The 25382-nt window shown below is 34.8% G+C and overlaps 1 protein-coding gene across 3 annotated transcripts in view; it reads right to left on the minus strand.

Annotated features, from left to right (window-relative positions):
- CTNNA3 (catenin alpha 3) overlaps window positions 1-25382 on the minus strand; it is a 1722523-nt gene that overhangs the window by 143193 nt on the left and 1553948 nt on the right. For all 3 annotated transcript variants that reach the window (XM_034662590.1, XM_034662589.1, XM_034662591.1), the window contains one exon: window positions 456-637. In XM_034662590.1, coding sequence (XP_034518481.1) covers window positions 456-637 — 182 coding nt within the window. The remainder of the gene's footprint in view (window positions 1-455; window positions 638-25382) is intronic.

Raw genomic sequence — 25382 nt, forward strand, 5'->3', positions numbered from 1 at the left:
CTGTATATCATTAAGTCACCGTGATTTAAAATATATTTGGTGGATATCTCAGTAGCAAAAGATAAAACTAATCTTGATGACACATAAATCATTACAACTAAAATTATGCAACTATGGAAATCAAGTATTCAGATAGCTCCAACCAAAATCATAATTTGATTTACCAATTTCTTTGTAAAATAATAGGCTAATATGAAACACAGAAAAGATTCCTAAGGTGAGAGGATATAAAGGAGATTTCTAAAATCATTTTCTGGCCATTTATGAGAAACTTTGCCATATTTATTTACCAAAACCTCTAGAACTACACACCTACAACTTTCTAATTTTATATTATTTGCGTTTCTCCCACCATTTGGTTTTTAGCAACTGCCACTTAGAGAGACTTAGGTTTCACTACTGTGACAAATGTTTCTACCCATTATAAGTGTATGCATCATTTTCCACATAATTACCTTGTGAAGTCTGTCATCTCCATCATAATCATACACATCTTCTTGGCCAGAACAATGATATCATTGCTGGTATCATCCCATATCTCAATCTCAGCATCCAGTTTACTCTTTACTTTCTTGAAATCAGCAACTTGTTCAGCGATCTTTTCCTTTTCTGCCTCAGGCAACTGAGTCATCTTAGCCTAAAACATGTGATAAGTAGATTTATAATCATTACACTATGTCAAAAAGCATTTTAGGAAGAAGTGGTCATTACAGGATATTCCTAAACTTGCTCATTTAAAAACAGAGACATGTCATAGTTTTTTTAAGTCATATAATCAAAACTTTCTAGGCTTAATTTTCCCTATAAAAAATCTATTAAATTATAAATGTTTGCTCTAGAACTACAATGTTAAATTTGAGAATAACAATGTATAATTTAGTATCTGGACATATTTAATTCTGCTCCTTAATATAAATGTGAGACTTTTCAAATTTCTAATGCAATACAATTTTAAATTAATTCGGGCATAATATAATGCATCTCATATATTAGAAAAGAATATACCTAATTTAATTGTACCAATAATATGCTTCAAAAGTAGGAGTATAACAAAAGTATCTGGAAATGTCTGTTGACATTATAATTTCTATTTATCCATGTATGTATATACATTCAGACAGATCCTTACACAAACACTGAATATATATTGGTAAACAATAATAGTATACATTTACAAATCATATATATTAGATAAGGACATGTTTAAAATCATTAGGATATATATGGGCATTTTGTACATTAAACACATTCAAGTACGTATGTGCATACAAACTATTTTGAGAGAAGAGTAAAAATGTTATGGGCAGGGTTTATTAAGGCAGCCCTGACTAATTAGAATCCTGAGTTTTGAGGTGCTCTTCTCCCACGCACAGTCAACTTGTTGTATTGGCTTAGTATTATTCTTTGGATATGTCAAATTTTGAACAGTATGCAACTTGCATTTTCCACTTGCAATTTGAAATGTGGGAAGGGTAGAAACATTTAAACCACTGTATTCAAAGCATTAGCACCTGGGACCTATAACTTTTTGTCAAATGAAGAATCTCGAAGTAAAAGTGATTAGGTAGTATCAAGGCCTTAAAACTTCAGGCAGCATCCTGTGCAATCATATTCTCAAAAAAAAAAAAATCCATATACATTCTAATAGAATGAGTACATGGGCCTCAGAGGGAGTAGTGAAAATGATAAATCATTTAAGTAAATTTTACTTATTAGATTAGTCACACAGAATATGTGATACACATAATGCCTATATATTTCCAAATGCTAGCCCCTTTTACATTTACATATGGGGAAATAAGGAAAATCACCTCAAAAAGCTTTGAAATATTCTGGACACTAGGCTCAAAATAGCTGAAATACACTTTATTGAATCAATAGTGTACAAGAGCAAAAAAGCTTAAATATATGAATGGAAGAATTATAAGAATGGTCAATGGAAAATCCAACAAAAAATAATGAATATTAAAGAACCAATATCAAGTGTCTGTCATTTATTATATGTTTTTTATAAGACTAACTCAAGGTCTAAAATAACTTGGTGTCTGTGAAATCTCAGCATTGGATATCCATGCTTCAGTTCTAATGTAGTTATGAAAATAAACAATGAAGCTTTCCAAATCGAAGCTTCCTCTAAATTCCTTAGCATAATGTTTGACACATAGTGAATGTTCAGTAAATGATAGCTATTTCCTATTTAGTAACAAAATTATAAAATATATTCCCATGGCTAGCACTTAAAATTGTCACTTTTTGCATTATTTTATTTGAAGAATTAAATTAAGCTATGAGAATGGGCTTTTAACTGATGAGCTACACAGGTGCCTCTTCTTTAGAATCTGAATGGTTTGTAGTTTCCTTTCTCAGGCAATGTGGCCTACTAAAAGGAAAGCAACTTTTTCTGCAGCTGGCCTATAGCAAGGCACATAAATGAAGACACAGCTCACTTATGTCTGAAATCAATAGTATGCAAGCACATTAAGTAAATTATAAGCTACTAACCCATTAAAGTTAAAACTATTCAAGAGGTGATCTGGTTAAGTGTATTCTAAGTTCTGTTCCTTGGAATGCCACTGATTTCCAATATGACCTTAAGGAAGTCCCTTAACCCTCCTGTCTAAGTTTCTCCAGACATAAAATGACAGTAATTGCAGCTGCTACCCACCTGCCATGCAGGGACCAGAGTGGATTATTGGATAGCACTGAGGCTGACCCTGTCACGCACAGGAGTCTCATCGGTTGCACTCAATTTCCTTAATAACATCTCAACTCACACGGTGAATTATAATCACCAGATGTTTACTTCTGACAGGATAAGGGCCAAAAGTTGGGCAATAGTTTATGAAATGGAGAGTTCTGGTGAATTCTCAGTCTCCCACAGGAGGAACAACATCAAAAAAGCATTAAATGACTGACTGACACATTTCCTGAAGATTTTGAGTGCTTCTGTAAATGATCTACTATATGTTATTCATCATTTTGAACCACTATGAACATTTCAAAATGAGACTTAAGGGAACACTTCATATTTAGGAATTCTGAGCAAAAATTCCTCATTGGATAATTGTGTTCAAGATAAGCAAAGAAACAAAGCTTAACACAAATCAGGTAAGTGGGATCACTGATATTACTGCTGGCTGGCGATATGTCTCTGCTCCTGCTCAAATCTACAGAGTAGAACTGTGATATAAGCAGCTATCAAAGACTTTTGGACTCACTGCCATCCAAATGAGATTATATTGTGTGTCAACTGATTTTTAGAATCTTTTGCTAAAGACAAAAATAGCTAACATCAGATATGTCAGACACTCTTCCAGGCATCTTATGTATATTTAACTTCACTCTTCATTCCAGCCATATGAGGTAACTATACTACTATCCTAATTTTAGTATATTATGAAACTGAGTGTGCCAAAGGTTAGGTTATGAACTGAAGATTATACTGTTACTAAGTGGTAGAGACAGTACAGAAACTTAGAAATTCTGGCTCTAGAGTTTTTGTCCTATTATTACGCCAACAAACATGAGCCCACAATATACCAAAATATTCCCATTCTACTCAATGGTATTTCTGTCACCTTCTACTTTTGAATGCAACTATTCTCCAAAGTAGAGTCACATTTTTTTCTAGAATCTGTTTCCTCATCTGTGAACTAGACACAATGATATGCACCTCACAGATTGTCTTAGAGAGCAAATGAACAAATGTGTATGAAGCACTTTTTATTTTCTTTAGTTTTTTTAAAATGCCAGCTGTTAAATTACAATAACAGACTCAGTTCTTCACTCTATACAGTGATCCTCAGAATGTTATTTCTAATGTTATCTTCCTTTTTCAACAAACGTTGTATGCATCTATTACAGTATTAGGCATTTTCAAGTATCTCTATCTCTCTATATCTATATCTATGCACACACCCTTATATATGATATGACATATATATAATTTACAATTTTAGTTCTAAAGCAGGGGTTAGAAGAATTTTTCTGTAAAGGGCAAGATGGGAAATAATTTATGCTTTGCAGGCCACACCACAGCACTCTAGGATGATACTCAATTCTGGGGCTATGCAATGCAGGAGCGGCCATAGACACCATGTAAACAAATGAGTGTGGCTGTATTCCAAAAAATTTCATATGGACATTGCAACTTCAACTTCATATAATTTTCATGTGTCTTAAATATTATTCTAATTACAACTCTTCTGATTTTTCTCAACCACTTAAAAATGTAAAAACCATTCCTAGCTCGTGTGTTGTACAAAAATAGTTGATGCGCCAGATTTGACGGTAATTTGCTAACATTTGCTAAATCCTTTATCCTCTTGATTTTTGTGTTTTTCAGTAGTACTCCCTGCCACTCAGTCTTGAATCTCTTTTAAAAAAATGTTTCCCTTTCTTTATCTATCTCATTCTGTTAGGCAGATGGAAAGTTGGTCCATTTCATCTCCAGTACTTTTATCACATCCGTCTCCTTGTCTCTTTTCCCAGCACTGTTATACAAGTTCAGGTCAATTTTCTCTTTCATTTTCAATCCTTTTGTCTTATTACCACTTGGTCCAATCTTTCTGATTTTAATAGAATTGTGTAATTCTTCAGCTAAAGACAAGAGCTTCTCCGTCTCCTTACTGAATCAAGAATATTAATTGCTCAAATACCATCCTTTAATTTCTTTAACTAAAGAAGAAAATTCATATAGAAAAATGCCCAAGTCATAAATGTACATCTGAAACTATTTTCACAAACTGAATGCATCCTTGTACTTATCACCCAAATCAAGAAACCAAAGGTTTGTCAGCACTCCTGAAGCCTCCTTAAGACCTATTCTAGTCACTATCTCCCAAGAACCATCACTTTCTTGATTTCAAAAACTATAGATTTTCCTGTTTTTGAACCTTATAAAAATGAAATGATGGTATATGTACTCTTATATCTGGCTTTTCATGTACGATATTTATATATTTGAAATACATCTATTGTGTTGCATGCAGTTATAGTATGCTTATTCTCCTTGCTCTGGACACACAGAATTCCACTGTGCAAATGTACACCATCTATTTATGTGTTTCTATTAATGATCTTTTGGGAAGTATTCCATTTTGGCTGTTATGAATAGTGAATATTCTTGTATTTTTCTTTGGGTGGACATATTGGTACTTTTTTTTTTTTTGAGTATATATCTAGGAGTAAAATTACTGGGTCTCGGGGATCACCATAACCTTTGCCCCTAGCCACTTTTCAATGTCATTTTATCTTACTTCCTCTCATACACTGTGCCTTCAAGCTAAACTAAACTATTTGCTGTTGCAGGTAAATATATTGAGATATTACCCATTAATGATTTTGCTAATCTTTCCTCTCCCCATCTTTGTTGGTCCAAACTTAATTCTATTTTCAAGCCAAATTTATATAGTCCATACTCTTTTTTCTCCAGCTGTACATAATTATTCTTTTAAAAATTTCAGAACATGTTATCAGTTCTCCCTTCAAGATATTCATATTATTCTCTCTTATAGTCTAATTATTTGTGAATATGTATATATCTTATCTTACTAGAAGAAAGGTATTTGAAAGCAGAATCACCTTTCAAAATAATAGTGATCTCTCTCTCCCTCATATACCTATCTACATATATGTTTATTTGTGTTTTATTGGTCTCCTTCCCCTAGAATGTAAGTTTCCTGAAAGTAAAACATACATATGATAAATATTTATAGTTGTTAATAGAAATATAAGAATTGGCTTATGGGATTAAGATTTTGTAGCATTGAGCTTACATTTTCTTTGTCGTCTACATTTACATACTTTTCAAGCTTCTGTCTCTCCAAGGTAGAAATTAATTTCTCCTCTACATTTTTTCCTGTCCACTCTGAAACTTGGGTCCTCATTATTTCTCTATGACTGTATTAATAAGCACAATCAATCTTACCTTTTTTTCATTTGCTTTTTATTTCATTATGCTCATTACCACTATTTAAAATATTAATGCAAAAAAAATTAAAAAATAAATAAATAAAATAAAATATTAATGTGCTTACGTTATTTCTTAAACACTTACCATGACTTTCATTATCTTTTTAAAAAGACAAAAAGAAAAGAAAAAGGTGTTCTAATAGTAAAAATGCAAAAAAAGTTGTCACACGGGCCTCCGTCCAAGCGCCCACTCTGCCAAGTACTAGTTTTGTAGCAAGTAAGTTTACCATCCTCAAGCCCAATTTTATCACATGTTAACATGATGGTAAACTTATTATGGGTTTTCTGATGATTAGAATTACCTCTGTAAGTAATGATGCCTGGAATATATTAGGGGTTTAGTAAATGGTACTTACGATTGTTGTATATAAATGTCTTCACTTGGCCTCCAAAACTTCCATAATATTGTGGGGAAGGAACATTAAAAATATGCACCTAGCTACCTCACAGAGCTTAGGCAGGAACCAAGTAAATTATATTGAGTAAATACATGCCATAAGCAACAAACCATATAGAAATATAAAGTCATTATAATTCTCTTATACTCAGAAGTCCCAGAATCCAAATTGCTTATTTTGCAGATAAGGAAACTGAGTCCCAGGAAAGAGAAATGACATGAAAAATATCATCCAGTTGGTTAGTGGCAGATTTGGTCTTTAAATCCATGTGTTGTCATTTGTACCTTCAGAGTTTATCAAATTTAATAGCAGCATTTACATGCGCACGCACGTGTGTGTGTGTGTGTGTGTGTGTGTGTGTATGTTTTAATAAGCCCAAAGGCATTTGGGAAATGGGTGTGTTTTAATATATAAGGAATATAAATAGTATAACATTTTGCTGGAGTTTAGAGAATGTGAACTGCTGCTGGCAGAAATTCAAATTCATTAAAATTTGGAGAACAAATTCATGAAAAAAGTTTATGCATTGATATTTTCAGCATACTAAATTGTGATTTCAAACATATTCCTGAGAATTCATTAAGAAAAGTTTTCCATCATATTTTAAAATGATTTTTAGGGACTGGAACTGGACTTTGCCTGAAGGACTGATACACATTTTTACATTTTTCTGCATAGTCCTTTAAATCAAATTTACAAATATATTAGCTCTAAAAAGCTCTCAGTTTCCTCATCTGTCGAAAAATAACACTCTTGAAATCTCATATGTTACACTAACAGCTCCCTTAGGTGTAAAACTATCTCATTTTATTATAAAACTTTACAGGCTTCAGGGGCTGGGTCAAAACAGTTAACTATTACATTATCAGACTTAATAGATTATGTTCTAAAGATAATAAGAATAGGGTCGATTAACATTTATTTATGCTTCCCCTGTGCCAGTCACTTTGCTAAACACTTGTGAAAAGTTATCCTAGTTACAATAATACTAGTTAAGGTAGATATTATTAATCCATCTTTAACAACCGTGGAAATCAGGCCTATAGGGAACACATATCTGTCTCCTATACATGAAACCCTCACAACATTTTCTTTATTTTTTTTCCCATTGTATCTCGTTATTTATGGTTTCATTTGAAAGGCAGTTTTTAGCACTAGGGTTAATTCTAAGTTGAAAAAAAATAGTAATATTTATTTGTGAACCCAATGTGTGTCCTTGTTCTAAGAAAACATAAATGCTGTTTTGGGAGTCAACTGGAGAAATTTGAATATAAACTGGGTATTAGACAATATTAGGAAGTGATTGTTAATTTTTTTCAGATGTTGCAAAATACTTTGAAGTAGTTCAGAAAAAAAAAAGCAAATATGGCTCTGGCAATATGTTAAAACTGCTAAGTCTAGTGGGTGACTGAGTGTCTCTGTCGGTTAAGCATCTGACTCTTGGTTTCAGCTCAGGTCATGATCTCATGGGTTGTAGGATCGATCCCCACGCCAAACCCCACCTTTGGCTCTGCACACAGCAGGGAGTCAGCTTGAAGATTCTCTCCCTCTGCCCCTACCCCACTCTCTCTCTCTCAAATAAATAAATCTTTTTTTAAAAAAGAATTGCTATATCTAAGTCATGGGAATATGAGTGTATGTTGCACTAGTACGTTTAAGTTTTTCTGTATGCTTAAGTTTTTCAAAATAAAAAACAATGAGAAAATAATATTTTCTATGTTCCAGTTTTGTGGTGGCATTAGAGATTTTAGAGGCCATATAGTCTACTCTCTTATCCCAAAATGCCATTCTATCAGCCACATCCCTGACCAGTGACACTTCTGCTTCTCCTTGGATATATATACCTGAAGGTTCAATGCTGGGTTCTTTGGGACTAAGAGATAAAGTAGTTCAGGCAAATTTTACCAGTAAAAACCAAAACAATGGTAATCCTCAAATAGATAAGTGTGGCTGAAGGCCATAGGAAACAACTTCATTCAAGATCTTCACGTGCATGGTTATAATTGAAATATAGATAAATGTGGCTGCAGCATAAGCCTTTCTCTGAAAAGAAAAGCTGTTAACTTAAAGGTGGTGATCTGCATGAAGCCTCAAAAAAGTCGTGTTGGTGGAAGAGATATCAAAAACCTGACATGAGGGGCACCTGGGTGGTTCAGTCAGTGAAGCCTCTGCCTTCAGCTCAGGTCATGATCCTGGGGTCCTGGGATAGAGCCCTGCACCCAGCTCCCTGCTCAATGGGGAGCCTGCTTCTCCCTCTCCTCCCCACTCCTGTGCTCTCTCTCGCTATTTCTGTCTCTCTCTCAAATAAATAAATAATAAATAAATATCTTCAAAAAAAATCTGACATGAATAACCTAATCATTTTGATAGCTGCATATATATATATATATATATATATATATATATATATATATATATATATATGCATAGGTTTATAGGTTTAACACCAAGCCTTTAAAATCTTCCCTCTGGTTTCTGTCTCACCAAAGCAGGTGGGTTATTATAAGTTGTCTTCCAAAACAGACAAACTCAAAGGAAAGAACATACTTTAAGAAGCTTATAGGAGTATTCTGATTTAAATAGTCCTGTATATTTGTTTTTTTTTTAACTTAAATGTTACAAGGACTTAAATGAATCTAAATTCAGTTGCATTGTGTTTTCTTTAGATTATCATTCAAGGTTTGCAAAATACTTTTGTCTTAAGGTGCTGCCAAGAATAGCAATACAGAAATCCTCAAGTTTCAAAACTACATAGCTACGTAAAACAAAGAAAAGATTCAATAAGTAAATATTGTAAAGGCTGTGAGAAACAAGCGCTGGAAGCCCATTCATTTTATTCACAAGAGTACCCTTAGGATGTGACTCCGTGCCTAGTCCTTTTTACTTTACACACAATATAAGTCTAGCTACCTGAATTCCACGCCTTTTTTTACAGTAAACCGGAAGTAGACAAAAGATGGGCTAGTCTGACCCCAAGGAAGGGAAAGAAAATCTATCAAGGAGGAGACAGAAAGTGCAGCTAAATGGGGGCCTTTCAGTTTATGAATAAGCTTCCCTGCTCACATTGCAACACTTTCATCCTGTCACTGTATTACAGCATAGTACAATAGTGTTTGGTCATAATATAGACAATGAATCACCTCCAACATCATGATGCAGCATTTACTGATCTTCTACTGCATTGTAGAGTTATATGGCACTGCACCATCTCCCAGTTTTATTTAGTACATTTTGATTGGGAACTTAGCATGCATAGGATACAATTTGAAAAACAATTCCAATAATTATTTTTAAGTTCAAAAATGTGTATTTTGGTCTGAAATAAGTTGTTCTATAAGAGTTCTAGGAAGCCAACTGTCTTACTAAGTACGATTTTCATATATCCTCGATGGTGTGACATTTAGTGTTCATTTATAACTAATTAAAATATTTTGTTAAAGACAAAATCTTGACAAGGTATAAGAATAGTCTACCACTAAAATGGGCATAATTTGAAAAATAATTCTGCATCTCTATTGTTTCTTTGTTTAGTTTCTTCCTAATTTTAATTTTGTAATAAATATAATTTAATAAAATTTATATGTGTATTTTATGTATAACAATATAAACAATAGATTTCCCTTAAAATAGTTTATGTGGATTTGAACATTTCACTCTATCTTTCCAACAACAATTTTTCTTGATAAAAGAACAATCTGAGGAATGTGGTATAGAATTTCAAATATTCATGATATTTGCTTGTCTTATATTATGTTTGTATATATACCTACATTCTTATGATTTAATATGGTACTATGACTGGTAATCTACACCAATATGCTCATAATAACTGTCATCACATATACATGGCAAAGAAGATTGAAAAAACTATTCTCATTAGATTATTGTTAGTTGAATACAGATTACAAAATCCCTAAAGAAAAGTAAAGAGTTATAATTTTGTATAATATATACCCTATCACTTGCTAGATATTTTAAAAAGTAAATATATATATACACATATACATACATATATATATGTTTCCATAAATATTATTTCACAAAATCCCAAATATTATTTTTTGTGACTATATTACCAGGGAATTGTCTGTGTTTCTGCTCATTTGTGATCTAAGACCCACAGTTAACTTAAGTTTTCATATTTTGAAATTTAAATAAAATTGAGTCAAACTCCTTATCATGCCTTCTTGAGAATATTAAATTCCTTGCTGCAAGAGCTCTATAAATTTCTGAGGGCTTATATTCCCATAGACGTATCGGCTCTGCATTTTTGCCCTCCCTGATCTATTGCTTTCAATTGAGACTAACCTTCTTTGACTATTCCCTTATCACTCTGTTGTAGTAACTCAACAATTTTAAACTCTTTACAAATCATCCACATACATAATTGGCATGTATGGAAAAATTTGTGAAAGTGTTTAGGGGTAACACGGGAACTTTACAAAGTGGGAATGAAAAAAGTTCAAAATTATAATTTATCTGGTTTTCATCTGATGATGTAGAAAATTAGAGAAAGCATTGCTCCCACATTGACGACAACAGCAAGTCACAAAATCTAAAAGTTCATGAATTTTTTTTAACCTATCAGAAGTGTCAATAAAAAATTGCACTGGAGAAGTAAAGCATGTAAGGAAAATCTCTAGGAGAGAGATATTGAACTCAACTCTGCTGAAACAAAAGGTGAGAGATTTTTTAAGTACTGAGGTGTGTTAGAAAAGTATTGGGCAACATTAAGGGGGAGGTTGGTTAATGTGATTAAGCCATCTGAGTGTGCTAATTGTGCTTATTAATAGAAGCTGGTGGATAGAGGCAGTCTTTCTTGATTATTCCACTTCAAAGGGGTGGCTCCCATGTCCTTGAGAATATTCTTGGGTTGTAAACCTGGCAAGAGGCTGAGAGAATACCTGCATGTCAAAGGGGCACAGAAAGAACTTACAACCAAGTTTGCTGAAGTAAATGGTCTAAGAAAAGGGAATTCAGTTGTCTGTAATCAGGAAGAAACCTACTTAAAGTTTACTCAAAATAGGAGAAATGTTAAGGTCATCTTGTTCAGAAGTCACAACATAACCAGTCTAGGGAAAGAAAAGATACTCGCTGGAAGAAATGCTATGCAAATCTTGCTTCCCTTGGGCAGATTCCATTGGACGTTGGTAAAGTGAGTTCAGCTAAAAGAGCTGACAATTTAGTTGAGCTTATATCATCTTATGATGTCACAAAGTAACCAATTTCTCAAAAAAACAAAACTAAAACTAAAACCAAAACCAAAACCAAAACAAATCAAAACAGTGAGGACATGTTAAAAAGAAATCAGAGCCAATACATAAGGTGAGGCAATTCGGTCAACAAAACAGGATTAAAATCTATGGACTACAATAAATATCCATGAGCCCATAATGATAGAAATAAATAACTGAATAAATAAATAACGTGAAAGAAGAAATATCTCTTCCTTTAGTTCTACTTAATAAATGCAGAAGAAATAAAGAAAATAGAACATCACTGTCAGGCAAACACCAACGTACTACCTGTGGCAAGATTCAGCAATAAATATGAAAAGTAGTAGATAATTATTTGAGAAGACATAAGATTTGAATAGTCTTAAAACATTTTCCCCAAGATATTTATTAATTACAAAGAACAAATAATAGTAACTTTACAATGGTTAAAAAGCCAGTAAGCAGCCAACACTTTAACCAAATGACAAAGGCCAACATCACCAGAAATGTTACCTACTGATATCTCGCACCTCCTTATTTGATGGACTGAGGACACATGAATTCTATGGTATCCCCTCTGAAAATGCATAACCTTAAAATAATACTGAGAAAAAAACACCAGACAAATGTAAATCAAGGGGCATTCTATAAAATACCTGATACTCTTCAAAAGTACCAAGGTTATGAAAGACAAGGAAGGATAAGGAATTGTCATAGTTTACAGGAGACTAAGAAATGTGACAACTAAGTAGAATGTTGGATCCTGGCTTTAATCCTATAATAAAAGAGAACATCAGTGGAAAAATTGATGAAGTCCATAGTTCAGTTAATAGTATAATACCAATGTTCATTTCTTAGTTTTGATAAATAGATCTTAGTTATGCAAGATGTCAACATTAAGAGAAGCTTGGTGAAAACTATATGGAAAATTCACTGTACTATAATTGTAGCTTTTCTATAATTTCTCTTAACTAACCATAGCCAGCTAACATGAGACTGGATTTTATATATATAGATAGATATAGATATAGATATAGATATAGATATAGATATAGATATAGATATTTTATACCTATATATATATATCACATTAGATAAAATGTTACAGATGAAAAATGGCGGTTAGATGCAGAGTAATATGTTCTTGGTAAAGAGGCATCTAAAATCTGTCTCATTATTGCATCCTAATTATTGTTTACCATCTATACCGTGGAAATCATTTTAGGATCTATTACTGAGCAACCAGGCACTCAATTAGACATGTTGTGTCCAAATATAACCATGGGTAACCAAGTCCCAGAGAGAAAAGATTTTTCTATTCCAGCTCCCTGAGTACCCACTTCTCCAACTGATTGACATCAGGAATGGTAGTGAGTCTTTAGAAGAGATTAAATGTACTTTCCAAATGTCGCCTTACAGGTTCCAAAAGCATGCCTGGTCCAAATGTTACATAAAACACTGCACAACTGTAGACTATTCCCACGATCTTCTATTACAATGGCATTAGTTTTAGATCCTCCTGCAGTCTGCAATGTCTTGAAATTTACCAGAAACTGGTAAACATTTTCTAAAATTCTAAATTGCCTATAAAAATGCAGGCATACTTAGAAAGTAAAGAAATGTAATTGGCTGTAAGGGTAATGCCTATAGTAGATGTTTCCTAAGTAAACATTTTTCTCAATAGAATTTTTGGAATTGAGAAAAAAGATAATTCTTAAAATAAGAATTCCAACTCATCTTGATGAGTTGAATACGTTTTATTTATATACACAGTGCATATTTCTATTTTCTCTAAGCCTCCTTAAGCTAAAGATTAATTTAATAAATCTCCAAGTGAATTCTGAACTGTTTTTCCCAGAGACAGGACCCTGTATGTTAACTCACTGGAATGTAAATAAAAACTTGAAAAAGAAAAATAAATAAATAAAAATAAAATGTTTCAGACAATTTGTAAGATGCAAATTTCAAAGACAAGTTTCAGTGTTATGTATCTATCCTCCATCTTTCTACTTACATGGTATTTACTTGCTTAAGATGATGTACAACAATCCAACTAAGTTTCCTTGGGATCTTAGAGGACAGACTACTGGGGCAGTAATTAGGAATTGGTCCTCAGGGGCTAGGACTTTCTGGATATTCCTCACAAGGTAAGAATCATCAAGAATTCTTCCAATGGAAAATGATAGAGCCTTCCTTGTGAATTTACAAAGTGAGACAACATGGGAAAAATCAACACTGAAGAACTTAACAAAAGAATCTTTCAAACTAGTTCCTCTTTCCAAGATTGAGCCTTATGATGTTTCACCAGAACACACACAGACACACACAGACACACAGACACACACACACATGCGCGCGTTTAAAAAGATTTACCAAACAAGAATGAAATGAGATATTCACTTCCAAAGTTTGACATTGTATTTTTATTCACTATTATTAATAAAATGACTGTTAGGGAGAAATAAATCATTGAGGAAAATAAATGAGAAAGGGACATATGGATAAAGTGGTAGGAAGAGGAAATGTTACCTGATGGAGAAGCACTGAGATGGATTTCTCTCATTTACTTGCTGGCCTACTTCGAAGGAGTCATTTAGGCTCATCATGAGTTTTCAGTGTACCATACTGAGAATTGGTGTATTTTGGTATAATTTAACTAGTTATCATCCTGTCATTTGGATCATAGTAATTTTCAAAGTGCAGTTCAACTACACCTGGAATAGGTTATAGCTTATTGGGGTGATGAGTTAATAGTGTGGTATTTTGAATAATTTGTCTCCTTATATGGCATGACTTTATTGTCTGCATTTTCTTGTTTAATTTTTAAAAATTTTATGATAAAGAAAAAAAATGAGAAAACATGGAAGAGTGCTCCCAGAGAGTCACAACGTTGGTATGTTATTCTGATGATTCAAACAGTTCTCAAAGAATTCAAGTTTAAGTGCTAAACACAGGCAGCTCATTTTTATATATTTAAGCTCATCATCACACTGCCTATAGTATTCATAATTCTCCAAACAAATATCACAAGACTTGATATATTCTGAAATCTCCTGCTAAATTTCCTTGTCAGATCTCAATTAAAGGACTCTTCCCTCCATATGCAATGCAGGCAATTTAATTCCTTTTATGCAGTTCCAAAGAAATTATTTTACATGGGTATTTATGTTAAAATCTGGTACAATTACTGCCTGAGATTCAAAACGTGTAAAACATTCCTTTGCTGCTGCACCCATGAAAACACAGGGTTACCGGTAACACCTAGCCCACATCAGCAGCACTAACAATCCACTAAGTGCGTATAAATTAAATCCATATGGGCAGAACACATACCGAAATTAAATAAACAAAACATAATTCTTCTTGTCTTCTGAATGTGAATTTGGAGAGGCAAACATCTGGATTAGAAAGGCACTTAGCAGAATAGAAGGTTTTTCTGCGTAAAATTCCACTCATGAACCAGAAATGAGACTCTTCTCAAGAGGCGGCATCTGACATGTAAGCCCAACTTAGCACTGAGGATATAGACAAAGCCGTGCTTATATTATAGATGAGCACAAACAGATCATAAAATTACGGCCTCAATGAGAGAAGCTTTCCAAGGTAAAACCTCAAGGGTGTTTGGAGGAACCTTTCAGAAAGATGTATACCATGCCTATTGCAGCCTCAATACAAATGGCTCACGAAGAAAATCTATAGTAATTAGAAACATTTTCAAAGTAAAAGATGAGATAGAATGTTTTTTGCCAAAGGTACTTAAGGAGGGGATTGCACAGGCCTACAAAATTAAAAAAAAAAGTGAGGGATGAACATACGTTGCAAATTATTCTATTTTACTAAATAAGGTCATAAAACACACAAACACACACACCGCACACATTCAAAACAAAAACAAAAGGGTGAGGAGAAAAACTTTAACACGAAAAAACATACCAGCCACTATCACTATTTATTTTTTTTAAAGAAGAGTACTTTAACATAAAAATAATTCGGAAGGACCCAAAATGGCAAAGGACAAACTTTCCCAAAAAAGAATGGCTGGTACTGTGATTGGTTTCCCCTCACTCCTACCCTCTCAGCCCTACCTCATTGTTTGGCAATCTCTTGAGATGTTTTTGGTTGTCACAACTGGGGTGAAGGTGCTACTGGCCTCAACTGAGTAGAAACCAGAGATGCTGCAAAACATCCTACAGGACACAGACAGCTCCCCACAACAAGGACCTGTCCGATCTAAAATGTCAACAGTACAACGGGACTAATGTTTTGTGCAAACGTCAGTGGACAGTCTCAGACTGATCCCAATTTGCTATCCAGATTATGGAGCCAGTAATATTGCTAGAGGAGGCAGTTAGTTAGACATGAGCTGGAAGCAAAGGTGGTGATAAATAAATGACACATTAGAAGGCTGAGGGCACAACATCCTAACTTTTGGGGCTTGTGGCTTCCAACACCCTGGGGCTGACAGACCAAGAGCCACAGGTGCAGAACATGCCCTCTCCTCTTCAACCTCTGCTCCACGGTAACCTACGGCTTCATTATAAGATATTTACATTGTAGCTTTGACGTCTCCACCACCAGCCTCCCCCTGACCCCCGCGGGGGAAGGTGGCCATGACAGTTCCAGCAAGAACCTTGTAGGACCCAAAACTCCTCCTTCCAATGGCAGGAGGAGTCCCTTAGACAATTGTCAACAACTCGGTCAGAGACCACCCTAGCTATGACCCATAGACTACGCAAACATAAAAAGACAAGACACCCCGAATCCCGGTGTAGTTGCCACCTCTAGACTTGTTCCCTTTCTCATCTTGAATGCTGTTTTTATTCAAGCGCAGATCCTCAAGTAAATCTTTCCTGGGGAATCCAAGAACCAAGACCATTCATACAATGCTGACTCTCCCACCAGTAACAGTATCTAGTGTGTTAGTCTGTATTTCAACCTGTATTTTGCTTTCGATCATTCTTAATAATTTAGCAAAAGGCTTGCAGTGGCAAAGTTCTACACTATCAATTAGGACAAGACTGAAAAATTAGTCACTAACTGTAGTTCTAGTACTTTGACAGATTCCAAGTGCTTATTGGTTGGTGGAATGCATTTATAACCATGGTTTTCTCTAGATAGTAAAATTGTAGGTAGCTTTTTTTTCCCCTAAAATTTATTTGGACCATGTGAGTATATAAAATTATGCATAAACTGTAAATGGCATGGTGGCCTTTTTTTTTTCTGTGTACTTTCATACATAGTACTTGTGTATTTATAGAATACTGTTTTATACACCAAAGATTTGAAAGTGATATTTCAATGGTTATCCCTGAATATTACATATATATGTGACTATTTCTACAAATTATACTATAAAAATGGATCATATCATACATTCTATTCTGTTATTTCTTATTTTTTCAAATTCAGTATAAAGTATTTTGGTATCTGTACAATATAGCTTCATCATAATTTTAAATCTTTCATTTCATTGTATAGATTCAGTATCACCTACTTACAAGTTTTCAATGGTTATCAGGTATTTTCCAGATTGATAGATTAGATAGATAGATGATAGATGATAGATAGATAGATAGATAGATAGATGATAGATAGATGATAGATAGATAGATATCCATGTTTGTATGTCTATATGCATATATATATGTATATTAAGTAGGCAGTGGCGGATACTTTTTTGTATCTCTGCAAATGTGTCTGGAGGAAAAATTCCAGAACACAAAGAAGCAGCACTTTTATAAGGACCTTCTATGCATAATTTTCAATTACTTTTCAGAAAGTTTACCCTAATTAATATTCCCTCAAACTGTGTATTATTGTGTTCATTTTCCAAAAAACTTTTCTGACGATGGATATCAACAAACTTCTATTTTTGTAAATACGTTAAAAGATAGAATTTCATCACTTTTGATTTGCATTTTTGTAATATCTGATGAGAGGGAGCAACTCCATACATGTTCATTGTAAACGGCGCGTCTTTTTTGTGGCTATCCTCTTCAGTTCCTACACCCATTTTTCTGTTGGGGAGATAGGGTGGGGGAAGTGCAGTCATTTTTTTCCTAGTGATTAGTGAATATCTGTTTATATATAAACGCTTTCTTATAGAAATTGTGATGATTAGCACTCCAAATTGATGACTTCTAACAATTTTTCAGACTTGATCTTGTGCCTTGCTGGTCTGGTTTGGCTTATGTTTTTGTGTCCTCAGGAGTAAAGTTTGCCTTCTTTTTCCTTTATTTTTCTGTCTTTGGTATCCTAGAGATTCCTTTATTAACACAAGGTCACAAAAATAAATATTTATTCTTTTTATCTAGTACAGATTGTGTTAGTCATGTTCTCCAGTTCACTGCACACTATCACTCCTGATAGAGGGCTCTCCCTACCTCAAGATAATCTCCCACCCCTCCTTCTCTCTTCCTTCCTTCTTTCCTTCCTGCCTGCCTGCCCTTTTTATTTACCATTCCTCATACCTGCTACTCTATTCCTTCCCTACAAATTAAAACATATATTTTTTAACCTACTCTGATTCACCTTGACTTAAAGGGCTCACACTTAATCCACTGCACAATACGTGAGTCCCTTATAATTAGACATCATTGCATTTTATAAACGCTATACTTGAATAAAGCTGACCATGTGTTAGGCACCTATTATGTTTCTATCACTGTACCAGATCCTTTACATACATTCCTTACAATTACAATACTTAAGGTATGAATTATCTAAATTGATATATAAGGAATAACAATCTCAGAGAAATAAAATTACTAAAAGTCATCTAGTCATTCTAATAAAAGTAGCCAAGATTCACACCAGCAATGATGACTCTAAAGCCAGGGCCCTTTTGTTTACTTCTTGGTGCCTCTTACAAAAATAGAAGCAAATAGAACCAAAGGAGTTCTGCATATTTTTGGAAACTATACTCTGGAAATGGAATTCCTGTTCTCCATTACCCCATTCTGTATAATTTTAAATTATTATTATTTTTTAATTTTTTTGAAGATTTTATTTATTTATTCAACAGAGATAGAGACAGCCAGTGAGAGGGAACACAAGCAGGGGGAGGGGGAGAGGAAGAAGCAGGAAGCCCAATGCGGGGCTTGATCCCAGGACCCTGGGATCACGCCCTGAGCCGAAGGCAGACACTTAAGACTGAGCCACCCAGGTGCCTCAAAATTATTATTTTTTTAAGAAAGATTTAGTTTCCATGACCAACATGGGGCTTGAATTCACAACACCCTGAGATTAAGAGTCACGAGCTCTACCAACTGAGCCAGCCAGGTGCCCCCTCATTTTATATAATTTTAAGGAATTTTAGTAATAGTAGTTCTTAACATTGTAATTTCACTAACCTAATGCCACACTCATGGCTATACAACTACAAGCAAATGGATGTGGACACCAGCTGTAATAACTTCCATATAGCTCAATTTCAAAATGAAGTTTCTTGCCATTCTGAATGAGATTTTAAGGTCAAATTTTCATATCTGTCCTCATATCACATAAATCTAGCACTTTTGCCAGGATTAAGTGGACTGATTTTGGTCAAGTAATTCTATTGAAAGCCTGGTCTGTAGGAAGGGTAGCTATGTTGTGCAGGGGAAGAGCAGGAGGACAAGCAGGTAATTGAAGCAGGCACATCCTGGTCAGTCTCAGGTCTGTTACTTCACACTATGTGATAGTGGGTACTTACCATTGTGGGTTTTTTTTTCCTATATTTATGAAGTGGGGATAGTAATATGAACCTCAAAGAGTGGTTGTGGAGAAATTTAAAAATTTAAAATGCCTGCAACATACTAAGCATTTGGTAAATCATTCTTATGTTACTGCTGCTGCTGCTACTATTATTATTATCATCAGCAGAGTAGACAACGGTGATATGCCAGGGCATACCCAGATACATTATGGATAGAAGACATAACTTCTGAAAATAAATTTGGAATTTTTTTTTTAAACTAGAAGTCTATTTTCTTGTCATACTGACTCCTCCATGGAAGGCTGTGCTAATCCCAACTTCACCAAAATTATACTTCGATGCCAACTCTACAATCATGGTCTCCCAAGTCACATTTGCCTAATTTCAAGTATACAATTCCTTCTTGATTTAATAGGCTATAGAAAATGGCATGCTTATTCAAAGACATATCTATGACAGAGGACAGAGGGAGAGATATGCAATTTTGATACCACAGGAAATTGGAAGAGTTAAAAAACTGACATTATCAAAATCAATTTTAGTAATTTGTAAAACTTTAAAATTCCATCAGGAAACCAAAGATCAATGCTATTTACAGTTTTAAAAAAACTATTAAAAAGGTAAATATGTGTTATTGCTAATTTTAGAGGACTTGTCTTTCTTTTAAAGTTCTAACCTTCAAGTTAATTGAAACTGTAAAGCACTTCATTGCTACCTACCTACGTTATCTTTGCACCCTGGATTTTGCTAAAAAAGGGGTTTGGACACCTCTTCTCTAGTTAAGCCCAAGAGAGAGGAGGGAGATAAAAAACCTATCACTTTTAATTTCAAGGATGGGCTGATGGTAGCTGGAGAGTAGAGGGATAAAAATCTTCTAAATTGTTGCTTTGGAAGTACATAATTTATACTTTTTATAAAATTCCCTGGACTGATGGGTGTGTCTTCCCCTTATCAACATAGTCTGGACAGATAGTTTCTGTATATTCTCATAGACTTCTAGAATTTATTCAAATTTCCTACTTGTACAATGCACTTGTCTTTATTAGTGTGGAATGTGAATATTTTATTAGCCAGGTTGTAATGTTTTCACATTTTTATTCTGTGGACCACATATTCATTGTATATATGACCCAGGACCAAGAATTATACAAGCAAGCGTTTCCTGGACATTTCTTGGGTACATATGACTCTTAGTTCCCTGGCAACAGTATGGCATTGATTTCTTGTAATATTATGCTTTGTGTGCCTATCTTAACATTCAACACACCCAGTGTCCCCTTATAGCCTGATATCGCTCCTGTTGTAATCTTCTACCCAACGAAACAAAATAGAGTTTCTTTTACTTTCAGCTATAGCTTAAAAATGGATCAGTACAGGAACCTGACTCAAAGGCCACCATCCACAAATTAACCCATGAAAAAAATCCTATGCAAAAGGCTTTACACATAAGAGGGAATTTGGCTCAGCCAATCATACTGGCTCTCCACAAATTGTTCTGAAGAATTTGAAGAGAATTAATCAGGGTGGTGAATGTTGCCAACCTGAGGAACTAACAGAAAGCTTATAAATGTGAATCCATTCATAAATGATGGTGATGATGGTGATGATGATGATGATGATGATGGCAATGATAGTAGTATTGGTGGTAATGAGCACCATGATGGCGGTCACTTAAGTTTTATCACTGTGTGCTGCTTCTTACAAATATTGACTCATCAACTTCACAATAATCCTATGATGTGAGTAGTTCCATTTTAAAAAATAAGCAAACTGAGACATAGGACTTAAGTCACTTGCCAAAAGTCAACAGCTATAAGTGTCAGAATCAGAATTCAAACTTGGGAGTCTGATTCCAAAAATTGGAATTTAGAAGAAATTAAAATTTCTTTTAATTATCTTAGAATCAGAAAGAGAGAAACATGTCCAGGTATGACTTACTTTTTTTAAGGTTTTTTTTTTTTGAAGTAAAATTTACGCACAAGTGGGGCTGGAATTTACAATCCTAAGATTAAAAGTCGCGTGCTCTACCAACTGAGCTCACCAGGAGCCCTCAGGTATGACTTTTTAACATATTGTTTTTCTCTAGGTCCATCATGTTCCTGTAGTTGGCAAGGTTTTATTCTTTTTTATGGCTGAGTAATATCGCATTGTATATACATACCATACCTTCTTTATTCATTCATCTATAGATGGACACTTGGGTTGTTTTCATATCTTGGCTGTTATAAATAATGCTACAAAAAATATAGGGGGGCATACAATGATAAGTGAAGTAAGTCAGTCATAGAAAGACAAGTACTATATGATTTCATTCATGAATGAATGTTTAAGAAAGAAAACAAATGAGCAAACAAAATAAAAAGAGACACCAACAAGAAAACAGACTCAAATACATAGAACAAATTGATGGGTGCCAGAGGGAGGTGAAACAGATAAATGGAATTAAGGGTACTCTTACTTTGATGAGCTCTGAGAAATATATAGAACAGCTGAATCATTATTGTGTACATCTGAAACTAATAAAACACTGTATATGTTGTATGCATATACTGTATGTATGCTAATTATACTTGAATAAAATTTAAGAATAAATTAAAAATTAAAAAAATATTAAAAAGCCATTTCTTAAAAGTATATGAGCTTTATAGAGCTGATGACTCTACTCTGAGGGAAATTTTTATGTTCTATATTCATTCATATTTACATGGGATTTTTTTGTATTTATTAAAAATATATTTATTTTTATTCTCAATGGCATGATATACAGTCGTGTTTCTGTATAACATACAAAACTTGTTTTTTTTTTAAGATTTTATTTATTTATTTGACAGAGATAGAGATAGCCAACGAGAGAGGGAACATAAGCAGGGGGAGTGGGAGAGGAAGAAGCAGGCTCATAGTGGAGGAGCCTGATGTGGGGCTTGATCCCATAAAGCCAGGATCACGCCCTGAGCCGAAGGCAGATGCTTAACCGCTGTGCCACCCAGGCGCCCCACAAAAGTTGTTTTATGTAATAAGTATATATTACAGTCCATTTTACTGTTCATGGGCGTTGAGTTTTTTCCGATTTTTGGCCAGGCAGGGTAATGATGCTTATGCACATTCTTGTACGAGTCTCGAGGTGCATATGTACAGGCATTTGAGTTGTGTACACGTCCCAGAACAGCATTGTCATGTCACAGGGTATATATTATCTCAGCCTTTGTAGAATTTGCCAAACTGTTTTCTACAGTAATTGCTTCAGTTTATATTCCCACCAGCAGAGTTTGGTAGCTCACATTGCACTACTCTTGCTAACACTTGCTTTTGTCAGGCTTTTCTATTTTAACCACTCTGGTGAGTCTGGAGTGGAATCACCTTGAAGTTTTTATTTGCATTTGCCTTGCAACTAATGGAATTGAGCAGCCTCTCATGTTTTTGGCCATTTGGATAGCCTCTCTTCTGAAGTGCCTACTTAAGTCTTAGAGCAATTTATTTTTGGGCTTGCCTGTCTTTTTCTTACTGATTAGTGGGNAGGCTCGCCTGTCTTTTTCTTACTGATTAGTGGGAATTCTTTATATATTCTCGCCGTGAGCCCTCTGTTGGTTATGTTTCTTTTTGTTTTTTTTTTTAATTTTTTTTATTATATTATGTTAGTTGCCATACAGTACATCCCTGGTTTCTGATGCAAAGTTCGATGATTCATTAGTTGCATATAACACCCAGTGCACCAGGCAATACATGCCCTCCTTACTACCCATCACCAGCCTATCCCATTCCCCCACCCCCTCCCCTCTCTCAGTATGTTTCACAGAGTCCATAGTCTCTCATGCTTCATTCTTCCTTCTNTTGTTTCTCAGAGTCCATAGTCTCTCATGCTTCATTCTTCCTTCTGATTACCCCCCTTTCTTTATCCCTTTCTTCCCCTACCGATCTTCCTAGTTCTTATGTTCCATAGATGAGAGAAATCATATGATANCTTGACTTATTTAACTTAGCATTATCTCCTCCAGTGATGCCCATGTTGCAACAAATGTTGAGAACTCGTTCTTTCTGATAGCTGAGTAATATTCCATTGTATATACGGACCACAACTTCTTAATCCAGNGGCATCTGAGTTCCTTCCATGATATAGCTATTGTGGACAATGCTGCTATGAACATTGGGGTGCATATGGCCCTTCTCTTCACTATGTCCGTATCTTTGGGGTAAATACCCAGTATTGCAATGGCTGGGTCATAGGGTAGCTCACTTTTTAACTTTTTAAGGGACCTCCACACTGTTTTCCAGAGTGGCTGTACCAACTTGCATTCCCACCAACAATGAAGGAGGGATCCCCTTTCTCCACATCCTCTCCAGCAATTACGTTTCCTGCCTTGTTAATTATTGCCATTCTAACTGGCGTGAGGTGGTATCTTAGTGTGGTTTTGATTTGAATTTCACTGATGGCTAATGATTTTGAACCTTTTTTTCATGTGTCTGTTGGCCATTTGTATGTCATCATTGGAAAAGTGTCTGTTCATATCTTCTGCCCATTTTATGATTTGTTTATTTGTTTCTCGTGTATTGAGTTTGAGAAGTTCTTTGTAGATCTTGGATACCAGTCTTTTAGCTGTAGTATCATTTGCAAATATATTCTCCCATTCCGTGGGCTGCCTCTTAGTTTTTTTGACTGTTTCCTTGGCTGTGCAGAAGCTTTTTATCTTGATGTAGTCCCACAAGCTCATTTTACCTTTTGTTTCTCTTGCCTTTGGAGATGTGTCATGAAAAAGGTTGCTTTGGCCGATGTAGAGGTTGTTCCCTATGTTCTCCTCTAGGATTTTGATGGATTCCTGTCTCACATCGAGGTCTTTCATCCATTTGGAGTTTATTTTTGTGTATGGTGTGAGAGAGTGGTCAAGTTTCATTCTTTTGCATGTAGCTGTGCAATTTTCTTGCACTATTTATTGAAGAGACTGTCTTTTTTCCACCGGAAGTTTTTTCCTGCTTTATCAAAGATTAGTTGCCCAAAGAGCCGAGGGTCCATTTCTGGGTTCTCTATTCTGTTCCATTGGTCTATGGGTCTGTTTTTGTGCCAGTACCATGCTGTCTTTGTGATCACATCTTTGTAGTACAGCTCGAAATCCGGCACTGTGATGCCCCCAGCTTCGTTTTTCCTTTTCAACAATTCCTTGGTGATTCACAGCCTTTTCTGGTTCCATACAAATTTAAGGACTATTTGTTCCAGTTCTTTGAAAAATGTCCTCGGTATTTTGATCGGGATAGCATTGAAAGTGTAGATTGCTCTGGGTAGCATGCATATTTTAACTATATTAACTCTTCCGATCCATGAGCATGGAATATTTTTCCATCTTTTTATGTCTTCTTCAATGTCTTTCAATAGTGATTTATAGTTTCTAGAATATAGATCCTTCTAGAATATAGATCCTTTACGTCTCTGGTTAAGTTAATTCCAAGGTAACGTATGGTTTTTGGTGCTATTGTAAATGGGATGGATTCCCTAATTTCTCGCTTCAGTCTCACGTTATTCGTGTATAGAAATGCAACTGATTTCTGGGCATTGATTTTGTATCCTGCCACCTTACTGAATTGTTCTATAACTTCTAATAGTTTGGGAGTGGATTCCTTTGGGTTTTCCATATAGAGTATCATGTCATCTGCAAAGAGAGACAGTTTGACTTCTTCTTTGCCGATTTGGATACCTTTGATCCCTTTTTGTCTTCTGATTGCTGTTGCAAGGACTTCTAGTACTATGTTGAATAATAGTGGCGAGAGTGGGCATCCTTGTCGTGTTCCTGATCTTAAGGGAAAGGCTTCCAGCTTTTCCCCATTGAGAATAATGCTTGCAGTAGGCTTTTCATAGATGGCTTTTATGAGATTGAGAAATGTACCCTCTATTCCTACACTCTGAAGGGTTTTAATCAGGAAAGGATGCTGTATTTTGTCAAATGCTTTTTCTGCATCTATTGAGAGAATCATATGATTTCTGAATTTTTGTTTCTGGATAAAATCTAAGACACTGATAGATTTGCGAATGTTGTACCACCTCTGCATCCCAGGGATGAATCCCACTTGGTCATGATGGATAATCCTTTTAAAGTACAGTTGGATTCTATTAGC

Source organism: Ailuropoda melanoleuca, chromosome 6 (genome assembly GCF_002007445.2).
Source record: "Ailuropoda melanoleuca isolate Jingjing chromosome 6, ASM200744v2, whole genome shotgun sequence".
NCBI lineage: Eukaryota > Metazoa > Chordata > Mammalia > Carnivora > Ursidae > Ailuropoda > Ailuropoda melanoleuca.